General features: G+C 31.0%; 1 protein-coding gene across 2 annotated transcripts; it reads left to right on the plus strand.

Moving 5' to 3' along the window:
• Positions 1–271: 271 nt before the first annotated feature.
• Positions 272–18481, plus strand: LOC139501546 (retina and anterior neural fold homeobox protein 2-like). Of its 2 annotated transcripts, XR_011658600.1 has the most exons (5): positions 272–1341; positions 3198–3385; positions 14084–14315; positions 14672–15886; positions 18139–18481. XR_011658600.1 is itself a non-coding variant. In XM_071290660.1 (4 exons), the coding sequence occupies exons 1-4, from the start codon at positions 1194–1196 to the stop codon at positions 14935–14937; spliced, it is 834 nt and encodes a 277-aa protein (XP_071146761.1). In that variant the 5' UTR covers positions 272–1193; the 3' UTR covers positions 14938–17018. The 2 variants fall into 2 exon arrangements, 1 of the variants encoding a protein (XP_071146761.1); XM_071290660.1 differs by lacking the exon at positions 18139–18481 and having other exon boundaries at positions 14672–17018.
• The last annotated feature ends 313 nt before the right edge of the window (positions 18482–18794 follow it).

The raw sequence follows: 18794 nt of genomic DNA on the forward strand, positions 1-18794 counted from the left end.
TTTTATTAGCTTTCTGTGTGATGTCTCAGTTAGCGTTATTAGTCTCTTCGTGTTAGTGTGATGTCTCAGTTAGCGTTTATAAGTCTCTTCGTGTTAGTCTTTTTGACTTGGTGTCTGCCTTTCCGAATCTGCTTAAGTTTTTTTTATTGTCCCTCGAAATCTTCTTTACAATTTATTCGATTGTTCCGAGTCCAATTATAACAAATGATATAGTAGTTGCTTATATGTTCATCTGATATTTATTGCTGTTAATGTGCATCATTTTCAAATTCGCGGGATAAGTAGCTTAAATAGTTATCCTCTTCTTAAAGATATATCACATTGAAATAAAATGTCTCATGGAATGTTTACGTGGGGTGGGGGACCAATAAACTCATTCTACAGCTTTCTAGGGTTTTTCTCAAATGGATTACAGTATTTTATGATTGAGGAGGGATACGTTATTAGATATGTAAACTTTCGTGCAGAAATTGATCACAAGTAATTATTTGTAATAATAATTACGACCCCATTGTGACCAACAGTAAATTGCTTGTGATATTTGGCTAGATGACACTTATCTTCTAGACAATCGGAGAATTAGATTTTTTTTTAAATCTGACTTTTAAAGATGTCCCACAACGCTAAAATTACTAAGCCGTAATTAATTCAAAAATAACAAACTGCGAATCAGCGTCAAAGATTTTTCTAATAATATTAGACAGGGGAAGAATTAAATACCATTACTTAACATGTGACAAAATTAGTGTATCGTCTAAGAAAATATTGTGCCATATCATTATAATTCTAAAGATTTAAAGATTGAAAATGATCCGATTTAGAGGCGGATCCCATCTTAATCTGCCCTCGTTCTAGACTCGGCAGGGATCCGCGGTTATAACTAAATGCCGCTCATTAGTACAGCACAAAGATTACAAAGCTCCATTCGTTTATAACAATCAAAATTTAGCGGATAATGTTAACTTGTAACGTGTCTAATCGTTAAAATATAATTAGGATCTCATAAACATTTTCAGATTAGTCAAAACCGAACGGCATAGGATGGACGAAATTTTTATCTAGAAATGTGTACATTTTGTGGATGATTTGTATATTTGAAAAGAAGAATCCGTAAAAATATAATATAAAAAAACCGTACAATTTAGTTTTATTTAATTACATAATTGAAGAAAAATTGGAAACAGATATTAACTATGTGCGAAAACGAACTGTCTTTGTTGAAAAACGAAATGAAACCTCAACGTCCGAAAAGTTTAAATATATCACCGACCGGACAAGTATGCTCAGACGATGAAGAGATCGATGTTGTTGATGGGTCTGATTCTGAAGATGACAATGCAGGTAATCTTATATTTAAAAAAAATATAATTTTGATTTTTTTTTTCATCTACTCCTTCTAAAAAGTAAAACAACAAAATTACCAAACTCTTAGGAAAATTCAAAAGGGAAAGTCCCTTATCAAAATCGCAAAATGAAAAGCCAAAACACATCAGACGAAAGGCAAAACAGTTGTCATATTTTTGACAAGGTACTGGAATTACTTAATGTATTTATTTCTCTAAGAAAAAAGAAGAGTTTAATTTATAATTTGCTTTAAATTAATTGACAGAGCCCAAAACAGTCAGATGAAATTGCTTAAAATTATATTAGCAAATTTTGATTGACTCGAAGTTATTTAAAGGAGGTTATATAACCTCAGTGGTTTTATTTTCTGGTCGGAATCAATGAAACAGGTCCCTCTCTTTGAATAAAGATATGCGAATCGAGTATGGAATTTTGATGCTTTTTATTTCAATTTTACTATTATAAAAGTCTGAAATATCTTGAAAATAAATCATTGATTTATTCTAAACATTCAAAAGAATATATATCAAAATTTTATGGTGAAATCTTGACTGTAAAATTTTGATACTTGTACTTTTGTTTGTTCAAATAACCAAAATGACTTTTTTTCCAGATATTTCAGTCTGATTATGGCACTTGAAGTAAACAAACATAATATTATCATGGGACAAGTCGCTATTTCGAGACTTTATGTTCTCAAACGCTTTTTAGTCTTTGGCTTCAAAACTAACTCCAGAAGCACGTGTCGTCGCGTGGATATAAGTATCGACACTATCATACACAAATACTGACTTTTCAGCAACAAGTCCGCTACCAAGTTCTAGTCTTAGAGGAGACTTGGGTGTCTGAAGAATAAACTAACTTTTATATTTCGTATAATATAACTATATGTAGTAATCTAATATTTGTTCCTACATAAAATGTTTATGAAGAAAATTAAACTTTTTGATAAAGGTTAAATACTTATTATTTTTCTTCTTACATTGTTGAGTTATTTTAACGTTATAATTTGAAGGTGACTAATATATAAGAAAGATTAAATATGAAAATAATTTTACTATTATATTACTCATTCATGTTAATCTTCAGGGTCATCTTGTAGTTAATTTGTCCTACATTTAGGGAAAATGACTTTAAAAGTGTACGGAGTCCTCTTGTTCTAAAAAAAAAATATGCATTTGTAAATGTGCATTTTTTTGGTAAAACACTTCCTCATTTATTTATTCTATTTTTCATAAATCTTCCCCTTTTGATTGGTTCTTTAAAAACGAAGACAAACACAAGATTCCAACAATTAAAACTTATAGCAGTATTTTGCATATGTATAACACAGTTTCTTTTGCATTAATGTATTACAGCTTGTTTTTTGTGTGCATAAACTTAAGATACTTTAATAATCGAGCAGACCCCGTTTGTGTGATATACGGACAATGATACTACAACCCAACAGCAGAAATAATCGAAATATATATAAAAGGCCAGTACAATATCAGGAGCATACCAAGCTTTAAATTGTCCAGAGTCTAAAAAACATGCGAATAAGTTCAACAGATATAGTCAAAAATTGACATTTATCAATCAAAATCGGAATAAGAAAACTCCCTTAACTTTAAAAGAACGGTTTAGAAATAACAATAAGGCACAAAAAAACACCAAAAAAACTAATAATATATAATACTGAATATGCTAGTAGTTACTGAAAGCATACTCAAACTAATCAACCTGCTGAATATCTTATTTTTCTCTTTGTATTGATATAAATTTTTTCCCCTTTACTTTGGATTTTTGTTATATATTATATACATGAATATAGGTATAAAATATGAACATTATTGTGTGATTTTTTTCTGCAGATTCTCCTGGTTTTGAATACGGGCCTGACGGAGTTTCATCTCCAAAAAAGCAGAGAAGAAATAGAACGACATTCACAGCCGAACAACTCCGTGAACTTGAAGCCATCTTCCAACATACCCACTACCCAGATTGTACCCTTAGAGAACAGATAGCCGACAAAGTTGATCTTACAGAAGCCAGAGTTCAGGTATGTCAGAGACTCTTCTAACTTTTAAATTACTGTCTCAGGGAGCAGCTTCAAAAATGGGAATTGTGCTTTTTTTCTGAGTCAGATTTTTTTTGAACAATGCGCGAACATTTTTTTTATCTAGTTTTTCGACGCTATCAATCAATTTTTTTTCTTCAAAATTTGACACTATAAGGTATTGGAAAATATGGATTCAACATATTTGTTTTTGTCGTCTGCATGACCAGATTTAGTTTTTTTTAATTTGGGATCAGAATACTTTTTTTAGGAAAAAAAACTCTCCCCCTTTTGAAGTTAAATATATCATTTTGGTAAAATGCAAATTATTTTTTAATATTTTGACACCATCACTATATATCCTACAAATATAACGAGGTCCAATTTGTCAACGGTCATCCCATTCGACCCCTATTACATGATTTACCTATTATATTCTTTGTTTATTTGTTCTCGTCCTGAACATACATGAAACTTGCCACTGGACATACAAAAAAAAAACAATCAATCAATTTAGCATTTGTGCATATTGATTTAAAACTTCAATTAACTTTTTAGACACAAAAAAAAGTGTATTAATGTACGTTTTTTGATTGAGTTAAGCCTGCCAATTGATATTTAACCGTGTGTTTTTCTATGTTGTGATGTTTTATGCTATTAATTCAGGTTTGGATCCATTAAAACGTTTAATCCCGCTGCAAATGTTTGCACCTGTCCTAAGTCCGGAATCTGACGTACAGTAGTTGTCGTTTGTTTGTGTGATTTATACGTGTTTCTCGTTTCTCTCTTTTTTTTAAAATTTAATATAGATAAGACCGTTGGTTTTCCCGTTTGAATGGTTTTACACTAGTAATTTTGGGGCCCTTTATAGCTTGTTGTTCGGTGTGAGCCAAGGCTCCGTGTTGAAGGCCGTACATTGACCTATAATGGTTTACTTTTATAAATTGTTATTTGGATGGAGAGTTGTCTCATTGGCACTCACACCACATCTTCCTAAATCTAAAAACTGTAAATAGCAAAGAGATTAAGCAATGCAAAATCTTCAAAAATGTCTAATTACTAAAACCATCATTTGACCCCTAATATATAAATCCTTTAGCTCTTACCAAAAGCAGTTCCTACAGATAGCTGTAACTCAAAATATGTAAAATAAGAGGGTCTGGATGGGGGGGGGGTCTGTTATTCTGTAAACATTTAATTTTCACCCCTTTTTTTTCTCTAATCTTCAAAAAATTAACCCCTTTTTTCTCTAATCTTCAAAAAATTAGACCAAGCATTTCTCTAATCTTCATTTTTTTACCCGTTATTCTCTAATCTTCATTTTTTAAGGGCATTATTCTTTAATCATTTAACCACATTCAAACCCTCAAATATTATGGACATTTTGGAAAATGAATTAAAATGGAAGCTGATGGACTGATGATAACCTCTATAAACACTTGTAGAATGTATGATATTGAAACATAATGGCATGTTTTGTCTGTTTCACAGAACAGAACCCGAAGTACCTGTTGTTGCACTTCCGGGAAAAATCGTTCTCTAACATGCAATCACATGCTGAGTTTTTTCATCATGATCCAGGCTAAAATATAGTATTGAAAATGAAGTGACTGTCAAATGCCAAAATGGCTAAAACCTGGAAATGACTGAATTTAACACAGGGAACGCAATTGAGGCTTGAATTAGGGGGTTTATACCTTATAGGTGTTTGGTTAAATTCAAAGAAATACACATTAGTTATGTTTTGAATTTTTAAATCGATGCTAGTACCGATAAAAACCTTTATTCAAAGATTTTAGCATTTTAATAAAGTTTCTTATGGACAACTTATGCATTAGATTGGGAGGTAGCCAGACTCAAGTTTTCAACAAATTGCCGGACGGCATTCCTATGGGAACGAAGTGACATGCGATCGTCTCCTTGCCGACCTCTTTTTATTTTCATATGAGTCAGAGTTCCTTGAAAAACAAAAGACCAAAAAGAGTCAGATAGTTCAATTTCACAGTGTACACATATTGATGAAGTTCTTTCCATCAACAATCCAAACAATATCCCCTATAATTTGAAATTAAAGAAACAACAGATTCGACGGCGTGCATAAATCTGAGTCCACAAACGTAACGTCTTCAAATAACTGAAATCATTTACGTCGTCGGCATCCCCCCTCTAGAAAACGTAAGCGTAACAAAAACACTGGACACTTAGTTTATCGCATTACTTTAAATATAAACATTCATTATACTCCTCTTTTTAACATGGAAGTGAGGCAAATACACATTCTGGAAATATAGATAAATATATGCTAAGAGCAGTGTAATGGAAATTATTAACGACTATGTCGGGGATACTATTCAGAAAATAGCGTTAAAATCATTCATATTTTGCAGGGTTTTTTTTTTTTTAAACCTCTTGATATGCACATTTAGAATATCGAGTTATTTTGAAATAATTTAATTTTGGATGTAACGCGTCTTCTAATTGGCTGACGTTATTTGGTTATCAGCTCAAAGACCTAATTTAGTCATGTGACCGTGACGTCATCAACATTTTTTCATGGTTTTCTGCGATTTATAATGGAATTATCAAATGAATATCGTTCATTTTTAACGCCGCCGGGGTATTTGCTAAAAGGATATGCCTTTTTTACCCTCTCTGCCGTGGTATTTGCCAAAAAATACTCTATCCGACTGGACGCTTGTAACGTCACGATCATCAATGCGTTTTAGTACATTAACATTCGGTGTAATTAAACAGATATATCATGTTATTGAGGGGTATTTGCGAAAAATACCAGTCTTGAGGAATGAATTTCCCTCGCCTTACGGCTCGTGAAATTTAACATTCTCTCGACTGGTATTTTTCGCAAATACCCCTCCTTAACATGATATATCTGTTCAAAATACCACGGCAGAGAGGGTAAAAAAGGCATATCCTTTTAGCAAATACCCCGGCGGCGTTAAAAATGAACGATATTCATTTGATAACAGTAAATTGGTGAAAAATACACTGGCTATTAACCAATCAAAACCCCAGATTCTTACATAAGGTGTAATTAAGAATTAAATTATAAGAAATGACTGTAATATTTTTTCTGTCTATTCGAAATAACATAAAAAAATGTGGTGCACATTGTTAAATAAACCGCTACGCGCGTTATTCAGTGGGCACCAAATTTTTATGTTATTTCTTCAGAGACAGAAACAATATTACAGTCATTTCTTAAATATAAAAAGAATAGCAATTACATATTTTTTCTTGTCGATTCTTCCTTTTTCGAATATCAATCCTTCCAAATTACTACTTCTTACACATATACGAACTTCGTTCCAAACTCATTCACCATGGCCGTTTTTTATTTTTTTTGGGTATATTTCGTATAACTTATTGTCCGAATCCGAAAAATTCTGTCATACGAAAATGCGGGTCAATATGTTGAATTTGTACAAATTTTAGGTCAAAAAATCTATTTTATGTTTATTTGATGTTACAAGTTACACATATTTTTGCCGTTTTCTCTAAGTTCGTTTCATACTTTATATATTAAAGCTTCCTGTTTAAAAGATATTTTAAACAAGGTTGAATAAAAATCTTTTAAAAGCACATTTTACAGTTGCCGCCAACTTTGTGCAAGCCGTCATACTTCTTCCTCCGCTTCATTTTTAGACTTGTACCTCGAATTTGACATAATTGGTCATCTCACCATCAGAATCTTTGACAAACAAGACTATTTTAATTTTGATATAATTATAAATTCCCACCTAAGCATCAATGTACCATTTTAATCTGCATATAGGATATCCATTTCCCAACACTTTCCGGTATTCAAGAGCTTGCAGCTGCCGCTCCGACTTTATAAAACGTAATCAGTTTCGGGAGAAGAAAGTTGATGAACCAGTTCATTGTAAGATACCAAGACCGTGTTGATAGATATTCCGTATCAAATTCACAAATAAAACATGATGGTATTGAGATATAGATTCTTAAGCTCATTTTTGGGTAAAATACTTTTGGCGTGGTCATTTTTGTATTCTCGAATTTCATGTTTGTCTATGTATACTTTTTCCATCGAGTGTCTATATGCCATTTTTTTGTTTGTTAAAGAACATTTTTCATAGTGATTCAGATTATAACACAAAGTAGACTGCTGTTCCCCAATTTTTTAGAGTACTGTACCCCCCCCCCTATTTTTTTTTTTACATTTTACCTAAATATGTCTGTTTATTTTTCTCACACAGTGTTGTCAATATAATGGAATTATATGCGATTGTCATACAAGTGAGAGGTTTACCTATAATTCCAGGTTTCTACATTAGGAATGCCTGTTTGATAAAGGAATTTCCTTGGACTTCGGTATTTTTGTTATCGTACTTTTTATGACAATCTCTAGAACGAGTTTATTCAAATGATTGCTCACCTTTTATAGCTCGCAACTAAATTTACGGGCTCTAAAAACACCTGATATAAATTATATCTATTTCATTTACTTTGCAGTCACAAGAGTGGAAGTATTTAGGTTTTTAGTTGTGATAGCCACTAAATATTTGGTGCTTTGTTGTAGTTTGGGTTTTTTTTGTTTTGTTTTTGGGGGGGGAGGCATATTGATTGTTGTCTCATTGTCATTGACGTATACAAAAAACTTGCCATTTCTTTCTATCGCATCAGAATCTTTTTTTAATCGTTAAGAAAATGAAGCAGGTGACCAATATATGAAATCAAATAATTTTCTGGACATTTCGGACAAACGACCATTCAATTATATCTAATTAGTTGTAATTGAGACGAACTAATAAGCCATAATTGTAGGGAATATTCACGATATCAACATCTGTATGAAGACAATTCTAGGAGACATTCGGTATGGTTAATTGATTAGATAGGCTTAATTTCACTAAAGATACAAATAGCCAAGGGGATGCTAGATCATAAATTTGTACTTTTTACAATTTTACAGAAGAAATACTTTTGATGGACTAAGCTATTGATTTACAATAAGACGTACAGAGAGTTTTAAAATAGTCAACCTAAGAGAGAACAATAAAATTTAATAAAACAATAAAAACTGAATAGTGATACCTCAATTTGAAAATTAAAAAAATAAAATATATGACTTAGCGGAGATGCGAGATAAACTTCAGTGAAAGGCAACAACCAAACATTTTATATTTTTACAGAACAATAAAACAGAAAAGAACCATGTATATAGATATCTGCATGCGGTTTTTGAAATAAGATTACCTAGCATCAGTGTTTATTTATATTTAAGGGGGTTCGCGGGTCTAAATCATTTATATAGGATTTCTCTATATTTTTCTATAAATGAACTTTATCTTATAGTTAATAGAAAAATAAAATAAAAAAGTGGGGTCACCGTTCATTTGCGCTCAGTCACAATCTGCCTTCGAAAGAAGCATACATTTTTGTATAGGTGTTTTTTTTTCTGTTGAAGTAATAGGAGAAATAAAGGTAATATCGAAATAAAATAAGAAATTTATTACAGAAATCGCTCAAATTTTACAATAATTTAGTTAAAGTACAGCTTATATGGAAATTATATTCAAAAAGATAGGTCACCGATGAGTTGAAAAAGATATTTCAATTTTAAAGCCAACAAATGGCATGTTTCCACCAAAGGGAGATAATTTGGAACTTTTTTAATGATGTATACATTTTAAAAGTCATCTGGGGCCAACACGCATTGATTGTTTTGAATGATTTTTGTACCATATGATAAAGTAACAACTACAAAAAGGAAATAAATAAAATTTGTAATGAAAAACAAATGTTTGATTTTTTTCTGAAATTTTTATAACCTCGAGCCTGCTTAAAAACTTTGTCGATATTTTTAAATTTTGTTTTGGTATCGTACAATGTCATGTTTTTCAAGGCAAATTCTTGGTATACTGCCATCTTGGATTGTACAATCACAGTACACTGACATCAGTCTAGTTATTTGCCCAAATCTGCAAATGTGGAGACAGACTTGCAATTTAATGGTGAGACTATTTATTTATATAAAGAAAACTAGCTGATTTATTGTATTAGTCAAACTACTTAAACAAATTTATTTTTTTGGGGTTTTTAGAAATATTTTTTTCAAATGAGCCATTTGAGGGGAGATAACTCTTTGGGTAAACAAAAATAAACTGGACTAAATATTTTTTTTTACAATTTTTACTTGTAGCAAGAAAACACATTCGGTGACACTATTTTTTCTTTTCATTTTCTTAAAAAAAAAAAACATATTATAAAACCTCTCTTCTCACAATTTATTTTAAAATTCGATCTCAGAATTTTTTTTATGCGCACAAATGTGTTTTTTTCATGAACACTCTAACCGTATTTAGGCATTTTTTAACGACTCATAGCTTTACAAATAGCACGTTGACACTTACTTTTTTATTATATTTTTGAAAAAAGCATAGTAAAATCTTCATTTTGGCAAATTATAAGAAAATTCTGTCTCAAAATATATATACTTATGATCTACCTAAAACTAAATCCCTTGTATGTGTACTGATTGATACGTTATCATTATTATTATTATTGGCTTTTGGTTGACTTTCAGTAACTGCAAGTGCTCTTTGATCAAAACTATGTGTCGTATGTCTTAATTTGTCTTTCTTGGGTTTTTTTCTGTTTCGTGTCGATCTGGTGAGTTTATACAGTTACAAACGATTTTAACAACTTATTCCAATGTAGTGCGGTTACACCATTGTCACAGTTTATTGAAGGGTTTGTCGCTCACCGTGAGACATGTTTTATCCCGCCACATTATGTATGTGCATATACCTATCGCCATTAGCCTATCATTTAGTTGTTTTCGTTGGCTTCTGTGTGTTATATATCAGTTTTGTCATTAACGATGCCGTTGGGTTTTTTCTATTGAAATTATTTTCTATTTAAAGTTTTTCAAACCAGGGTCTATTATCATGGATGATTACGATTTGCAAATTTTCACGGTTTCAATAAAAAACGTATTAAAATTAGAAAATTTAATTTGATGACACATGTACATTTCAAAATTTCATTTCTCTAATGTACAGTTAATTTGAAAGAAACATAAAATGTAACTAAAACCCGAATTAATCAGCTTAAACCATCGAAAACATAAAACCCAATAAACTCGTTTTTAGAAAATTTCTTCAAATTTCATCATTTTATTATTGTGGTTTTTAAGCGGATTAGTTACAGTTGTCATTGTCCTCGCATCTTGTTTGTTATATTTCAATCAGAGGAAATAATTGCTACAAATGATCACAACTGTTGACAAATAATAAAAGCTGTCGGATTTTAAACATGTTTTGTCCGCAAATGGTTTCCCGCTGTGTCGGTAGTCCGATGATGAAAATGCAAGCTGTCTTTCCCGAAGCCATCGCTATGATCAACTAATTAGTGGCCGATTATCGCGTCAAGTGGCAATGATCTAATCGACCAGCACTATTAAAATTTAATGCTATTCTTCTTCTTAAGTCCACAAAACTATTTATCAATGTTCATAGGATTTTTTTTTCAATAAATAATTTAATCCTGGTACAATGTTAACAAGACTGATATAAACATTCCTTTTATCAAGGAATTTTACGAAACTGGGCAAATTAATCTGTTTTGAATACAAAACCATTCGGTACATTAAGTGTTAAATTTTCGCAGATCTTATGTAGTGAATGTTGAAATATGACGAAATAGCGTTACATTACGGTTGCTGGGTTTGAAATGTCCACTATATATGAAAACATTTCAAAAGAGCCGAAAATGACTCTAACACTATGCAAATGATACGAGCATACGTAGATCCGTTCTCAACAAGACGTACTTTGATAAAAGACCACATCTCGTAAACAAGTTGTACACTGAGCCAGAAATGTTCTTGAGGGTTTAGTGTAGTCAGTCGAAATAAAACGACTGTATTGGATTGTTCGGGTTACTATCACTATGAGCATTTTGATAATTGTTTAAACTTTATATGCAAATATTTCAACAAGAAATTTTGTTCTTGTTAAAATGCTGTGAAGTAAAGAGTAATTATTACATAACAATTACAAGAAATATTTGCCCATTTGTTATACAGTCCACTACTTTGCAGAGAATCAAGTACTACTTCATAATATCCAAACAAAACTTATATCGCATTATTATATTAGTCAAACTGATGCTTTCAGAATTGACAATTGGTCATACTTACCATCTACGTCATGTATTTCCGAAATAAATGTTTCTTGTCTACTGTTTTTTTTTAATGACCTATCTGATTTTTTTCTTCATTTAGTAAATAAGAGTCTGTTTGGCGTAAAAAGGCAGAAGTAAGCTGTCCGTCAGAACGCCCCCCCGTCTGTACGTACGTCCCAAAATTAGTTCCCGTTTTCTAACTTTAGTTTGACCCAATCAATTTTAATGAAATTTATACACAATGTCTATGTGGCATATTCTGCGTGTCATTGACACATTTTCCATATGTTTTTTCTTTATTCTGATAATTTTCCATCGATGCTGTTTATGATGATAAGTAAAAGAGTACATGTTACGATGCACTATATGCACATCTTAAACGGTCTGTTTCAATCATGTTTAATGACAATATAAAGTTATAATTTTTCAATTATTTTGTTAAGGTGGTACCTTACACTACAAGGAGATAACTCTGTAAAATCAGCTAAACGTTTTAATCACGTTGTATTGTTTTGCAAATATTAAGCTCCTCAATGATCAAAATGAGTGTTTGTCAAACTGCTATGTATCCAACCATTTTTTTCCAAGAAAGTGATTGGTTCAAATTTTTTGATATTTGATATTTTTTTTCAAAAGGTGAAAGTAAATATTATGTCAAAATGTTATGAAAATTAAACGAGCCAAATTAATTTTAGTCAAGGTGTTGGGTACCACCTTAAGGAAGTATTAGTTCAAAAAGTCAACAATGAACTTAAAAATAGCTGTAGCAATAGCTAAATCAATCAATACCATGCATCATAGAAAACAAAAACAATACAATATTCATTTGTGATAATAGGAACAGAGTTTGTTGAGAAGTGCATTTTAATGCATTTGCAGACGACATGGCACGTGCACTATTGAAGTTTTTGATTTTATAGAAGTTTTAAGTTTCTGACACACGCTCTATATAAGACCTCGAATATAGATTTAGAACAAATAATCCGGTACTATAATGTTAATCGCGAAAAAAATAAGAACCGTAGTATAATAAGATTATGTTTCACACATTCATAATAGTAACAAGCTTAATAAAATGCTAATTAGACAAATCTATTGGATTATAGAAATAAGTCTGTATATTTGAATTGTTGCCATAAACATACACTTGTAGAACATGAAATGCTACATTTGAGCAATTACCTAATCCTGAAGCATTTCCGTAATGTAAGAGAATTCGTCGAACACAGAAATTTATCTGTCAACATTCGACTGACCAAATTTACTATTTTTTTCCAGTTTGATTAGTGTCTTTTTTCAGGTCATATGCACGGGGCACACCAGACCTGACTGATAGTAGAACACGGCGATCGAGTTGTCATTGTTTTTGGTGTATTTGGATATGTCAATTGACCGTAAAACATTGATGATCATTGATATGTCCAAATAAGAAAACAACAGGAAAAAAAAACGTAATAAAAAAATACGAATCACCATAAAATGAAAATAAACAAACTTTGAAATAAAAATAAACAGGAAAGCAAAGCAAAAAAGAAAAAAACAATAAAAAAAAAAATGAATTACACTATATAATTCCATAAAACCAAAAGTGACCGTTTGGCTGACAATAACATCACCACATGTACAAGCTCTATTTCAATTTCTACAAGTCTCGACATTTACTTAAACTTTTGGAAGATAATGAGTATTATCGGATTTTATTTTTAATACTCTAATCCTATACATACGTTTTATAAAGGTTAAGATTTGTATCATTAAAATATGGACTTAGGAACTGAACGGATATTTTCCTATAGTAATAAGATTTACAAAATATTGCAATGTATTAATTCAAAAATTACTTTATGAATTAAATTTTAATTCTACATAATTTATAGATTTAATCTGTGATTTTGTAAAGTAATTCACCAATTATTATAGGATCAGAACGTTAAAAGGATAATTAGCCTTTCTAAATAGCTTATATTAAAATTCACGTAATCACTTGTTTTGGTTTTTCTAACCGTCAAGGGTCAACTCGATTCTCGATATCAGTCTATGACTGGATACATACACACATGCACAAAATCTCCAAAATTCACGAGGAGTTTGCCTTAAATGTTGAATAAGTGTCATTACTGAAATAATAAAAAAAAAATATTAGGCCTATCACAATCTCAATTATTTATATAAAAAAAAGTATAATGGAATAGATAAATGGAAATCGTAAAGATTCTATGCAAAGAAAAAATTGATCTAAAAATTGCATGAATTTTGTCCGGGGAAACTATATTTTAAAGGAAAAAATATAGTCTGAAATTGTGTGGAAAAGTGAGGTACGTTTGTACCTTGTCTTTACATTGATGTACGAAGACGTGGTATATGTGCCAATTAGACAAATGTTCATCCAAGTCATAATTTATAAAAAGTAAACCATTAGTATTTTATCTCAATATTATTTTCTTCAAACATAACTGTTAGTGAAACAGGGAGATATATTTAGCACGGTATACATTTATGCTTTAATATAACTAATAAATATACTTTATTTTACAGGTGTGGTTTCAAAACAGAAGAGCAAAATGGAGGAAACAAGAAAAGAACATAGTGCGCATGTTCGACGTCTGGCGTCATAGACTTGATCATTACCCAATGGTTCCTCATCCTTTTGGTCTTGGACCATCAGCCTTTTCATCGGTGCGATCTACAATGTTCCCATGGGCACCCCGACTTCCGATGGGCTTCCCTCCAGTCCTTCCATTTGCAGGAATGATCAACCCATACAAAGGTATGTAAACAATTAATCTGACACTACAAAGGGTAACTGTACATTAGAACATGCACCATTGTGTTACTCTGTTGCTTTTTGTGTTAAAAAAACATCCAATGAGCTATAAAGATAGTGAGTGAGGGCTTTGTACTTATTCTTAGCCTGGCTTTTACTCACATTTTGAAGTGTAAAGTGGGGAATTTTGTTTCAAAACAAACAATGTCAGGAACTCGGATTGAGACACTTAGCATACCAATACTTCAATAAGTCATGTACGGGAGGAGATGTGGGTTGATTACTCACCAAAACTTTCAAAATATTTCATACAATTTTACCCAGCATGCTAGAAATCAATTATTGTTTTGCTTTTTCAGCTGTTGATATTCCACCTCTGCCACCAAAGTTAGGAGCTGATCAGTCTCCAATGTCTCCAATGAGTCATTATGGTACCTATGCTAGAGACTATTTACAACGAATAACAAGAGAGGCAAACGAAAAATATGAGAAAGAATTAGCTGGTCGTCGAAATAATTCACCATCACCCCTAGTTAGACATCATTCCACATCGTCGAAGTCGTCGACGATATCATCTCCAGCATCGTCAGAATCAACAACAGTCAGGCGATCGTCTTCACGATGAAAATACTTTGTTTTTGTTTTTCTATCTGAAAGTGCGAAAACAATTCCGTCCCTCTAAAAAATATATGTTATTTCTTTTAAATAATAGAGAGAAAAGAAGTTTTAGAATCCATTCCACAGCTAAGCAATTGTAAAATAGATTAGCGTGTTGAGTTCCTGATGAAAAACCTCCATAAACAACATACACAAACACACATTTAGGGGCGGAAACTACCAACATTACATTTTAAACTAGCAATACATCAACCACGTTTAGTGTTCAAACGCTTAAAGCTACAGCAAAAACATAAAATCGTTAATCAATGCATTCCTTGGTGAAACATTTACCCTTTCCGTGCAACCATGACATTTGATCGTTCTTTATCCATAGCTTTACTATCATTCAGGTATTGCACTTTGTATTGAATTGCATGTCTGTACTTTTCATTACAGTAAGTTTAGTAATCTCTGTAATCTTCAAGATGAAGTCTACAAATGTAAACACATTTCTTCTGACATACACTTCTTGTATAAAATCTAAAATATATATTAAAGAGGTATCACTGTTCCGTAGAAGGACACTCATAAACTACTAAAAAGTAATTGAAAGTATTTTTTCTCTTTTTCCCTGTAGTTTCTATTTGCGATAGTTTATATCTTTCAAAATGTGGAGAGTTGTCTCATTGGCAATCATACCACATATTTTTTTTTTTATATTGAAACACAAACGGCTTATCTAAGGTTTTTATTAAATTTCATAGCACTGTACATGCCTTTATATTTGTATGCAAATGGGTATTATTATTTTAAGCTGTAGAATGTCAAATTGATCATTTTTCATGTAGTGACATCGTGAAATTTTAACAATATTTTTTAAACACAGTTTTTTTTCTCATTACGTTAACATGAACTAGTATGAACTGGTGTATAATGCTTAAAACATAGAAATTTCATAAAATTGTCACATTTTGGTTTGTACGCAAGCGTATTAGGGACATAGTAAAAATAAAATTGGCAGTAAACTTTTTTGACTATAACTTGAAATTTTGACTTTTCAAATCTCGAAATTTTGACTTAAACTTGAAATTTTGACTTTCTAAAATCTTGAATTTTTTTTTTGGAAAAGTCGAAATTTTGACTTTTTTAATACTCGAAATTTCGACTTTATAAAAAGTCGAAATTTCCACTTTAAACTCAAATTTCGACTTTTTTAGAACTCGAAATTTCGACTTATTTTAAACTCAAAATTTCGACTTTTTTAGAACTCGAAATTTCGACTTATTTTAAACTCAAAATTTCGACTTTTTTAGAACTCGAAATTTCGACTTATTTTAAACTCAAAATTTCGACTTTTTTAAACTCAAAATTTCGGCTTTTCCTTAGTATTTATACGTTTGCGATTACCACATTCACAGTCATTTATATCAGCAAGCGGAGAGCCATATACATCATAAACTTGATAAGCATATTTTAATAAACTAAAGCATTTTAAAAAGGTTATTTTAGATAGAAAATCTTGTTCTTGCCGAAGAATAAGTAAAATATGTTTCACGTTCAAATACATATTTCAAGTCTGGACTTCAGATATGCGTATCACGACAACCCCGTTATTCCGACACACCTATATTACGACATACTTTTATTCAACAGTCTGATATATAAAGACAAGGGTTAATAGTTGTGTCATAAGAATGCCAACTTTTAGATATTAATCAATGTTCCAGAAAAAAGAACCATTATTTCAAAATTCCCAAACTAGAAAACCGAGCAGCTCATTTGTCGTCCTGAATATGCATGGCATTTTTGGCTTCTTAATTTACCATTGTTTAAACAAGGCAAAGTCAGTGACTTGCTATTGGGAAACCAAACAGGCCTTTGAAACTGCGATGCTAAATGTTCTCAGATCTGACGATCCTATGACAGTGTCGTGGGAACTAAAACATGGATATGGGAAAACATTTTTTTTCTGTCAACATGCATGTATGTTCTTTCCGAATTCAATACTAAATGCTAATCCATATCTTAATTTAAGAACAAAACCAATTTCTGAATATAAATTGCCAAAATGTGTGGATGACGCTTTAAGAATTTGCGTCCATGTCTACTTCTAAAATTGTAATAACTGTGTTTAAATACCAACATCAAAGTTTTAAAAGTACTTAGAAAAAGTCAAAATTTCGAGATTTCAACAGTCGAAATTTTGAGATCAAAGTCGAAATTTCGATTTAAAAAAAAGTTGAAATTTCGATTTAAAAAAAAAGTTGAAATTTCGAGTTTTAAAAAAGTCGAAATTTTGAGTTTAAAATAAGTTGAACTTTCGAGTTTTAAATAAGTCGAAATTTCGAGTTTTAAAAAAGTAGAATTTTCGAGTTTTAAAAAAGTCGAAATTTCGAGTTTAAGGGGGCTCGCGGGTCTAAATGAAATTTTTTATTTAATATAGGATTTCTCTATATTTTTCTATAAATGAACTTTATCTTACACTTAATAGAAAAATGAAATAAAAAATGGGGTCACCGTTCATTTACGCTAACAATCTGCATTCGAAAGGAGCATACATTTTTGTTAATGTCCTTTTTTTCTGTTGAACTAATAGGAGAAATAGCGGCAATATCGAAATAAAAAAAGAACTAAATTACAGAAATCGCTAAAATTTTACAATTATTTAGTCGATGTACAGCTTATTCGAAAACAACAATAAAAAATATAGGTCACCGATGAGTTAAAAGAGATATTTCAATTTTAATGCAAAAAAAATGGCATTTTTGCACCAAAGGGAGATAATTTGAAGCTTTTTCAATGATATCTACATTTTAAAAGTCCGCTGGGGCCAACACGAATTGATGTTTTGGAATGATTTTTGTACCATATGATAAAGTAACAGCTACTTAAGGTAATCAATAAAATTTGTAATGAAAAATTAATGTTTAATTTTTTCTGAAAATCTTATACCCGCGAGCCTCCTTAAGATGGAAATTTCGACTTTTTATAAGTCGAAATTTCGAGTTTCAAAATAAGTGAAAATTTCGAGTTTCAAAATAAGTGAAAATTTCGACTTTTCAAAAAGTCGAAATTTCAAGATTTTAGAAAGTCAAAATTTCAAGTTTAAGTCAAAATTTCAAGTTAAAGTCAAAATTTCGAGATTTGAAAAGTCAAAATTTCGACTTTGAAAAAAAAGTTTACTGCCAATTTTATTTTTTCTATGTCCCCCAATACGCTTCCGTAGGTTTGTCTATTGTAAAATGCCATATTTAGAAAATGTACTACTTCATATATGTGTAACATTAGTGGCTTTTTGCTATTTTATTTGCACGTAAAATGTAAACATTTTGGAACTTATTAATTTGTGGCCATTTATGTTGAAAATAAGAACAAGTACAGAGCAATGCAAAGAAGTAGTATTTTTATGGGGTTACAAAGCTCATAAGATTTTTTTGTTAATTTTTTTACCATACATTTATTATGTACTATGAGTGCTTCATATTCAGTGTTTTATTGTACATATATATGTTAACTATATATACATGTAATTGTTTGATGTTGATTAATAAATAAGTTTCAAACTGAAATTGTCAATCTTGTTGTTGTTCCCAATCACATGCATTTACAATCTTTACTTGCAACGCCATGATTTAATATTATGATGCATCTATATGGACAAAGAAAATGGTAGTCATAGTAGGCACAAACAAGAACTTTGAATTTTTGCAATGCTTAGGATTTTCTACACCAAATCTTGTATTACCTTAGCTCTAATAAAAAAAAGTTACAGAGCAACTTTTTATTCGAGCGTCACTGATGAGAAGTTTGTTGACGTAACGAGTGCAAGTTTATTTAATTAAATCGAATTCGTATATTGATGGTCAGGTATCAATATACTTC

This window comes from Mytilus edulis, chromosome 13 (genome assembly GCF_963676685.1).
Source record: "Mytilus edulis chromosome 13, xbMytEdul2.2, whole genome shotgun sequence".
Classification (NCBI taxonomy): domain Eukaryota; kingdom Metazoa; phylum Mollusca; class Bivalvia; order Mytilida; family Mytilidae; genus Mytilus; species Mytilus edulis.

What these genes read in the sequence shown, in the direction of transcription:
- LOC139501546 (XM_071290660.1), top strand. Translation starts at nt 1,194, where the DNA reads ATGTGCGAAAACGAACTGTCTTTGTTGAAAAACGAAATGAAACCTCAA. An exon ending in TTCTGAAGATGACAATGCAG is followed by an intron (nt 1,342 to 3,197) that starts GTAATCTTATAT and finishes TTTTTTCTGCAG; the next exon opens with ATTCTCCTGGTTTTGAATAC. An exon ending in AATGATCAACCCATACAAAG is followed by an intron (nt 14,316 to 14,671) that starts GTATGTAAACAA and finishes TTGCTTTTTCAG; the next exon opens with CTGTTGATATTCCACCTCTG.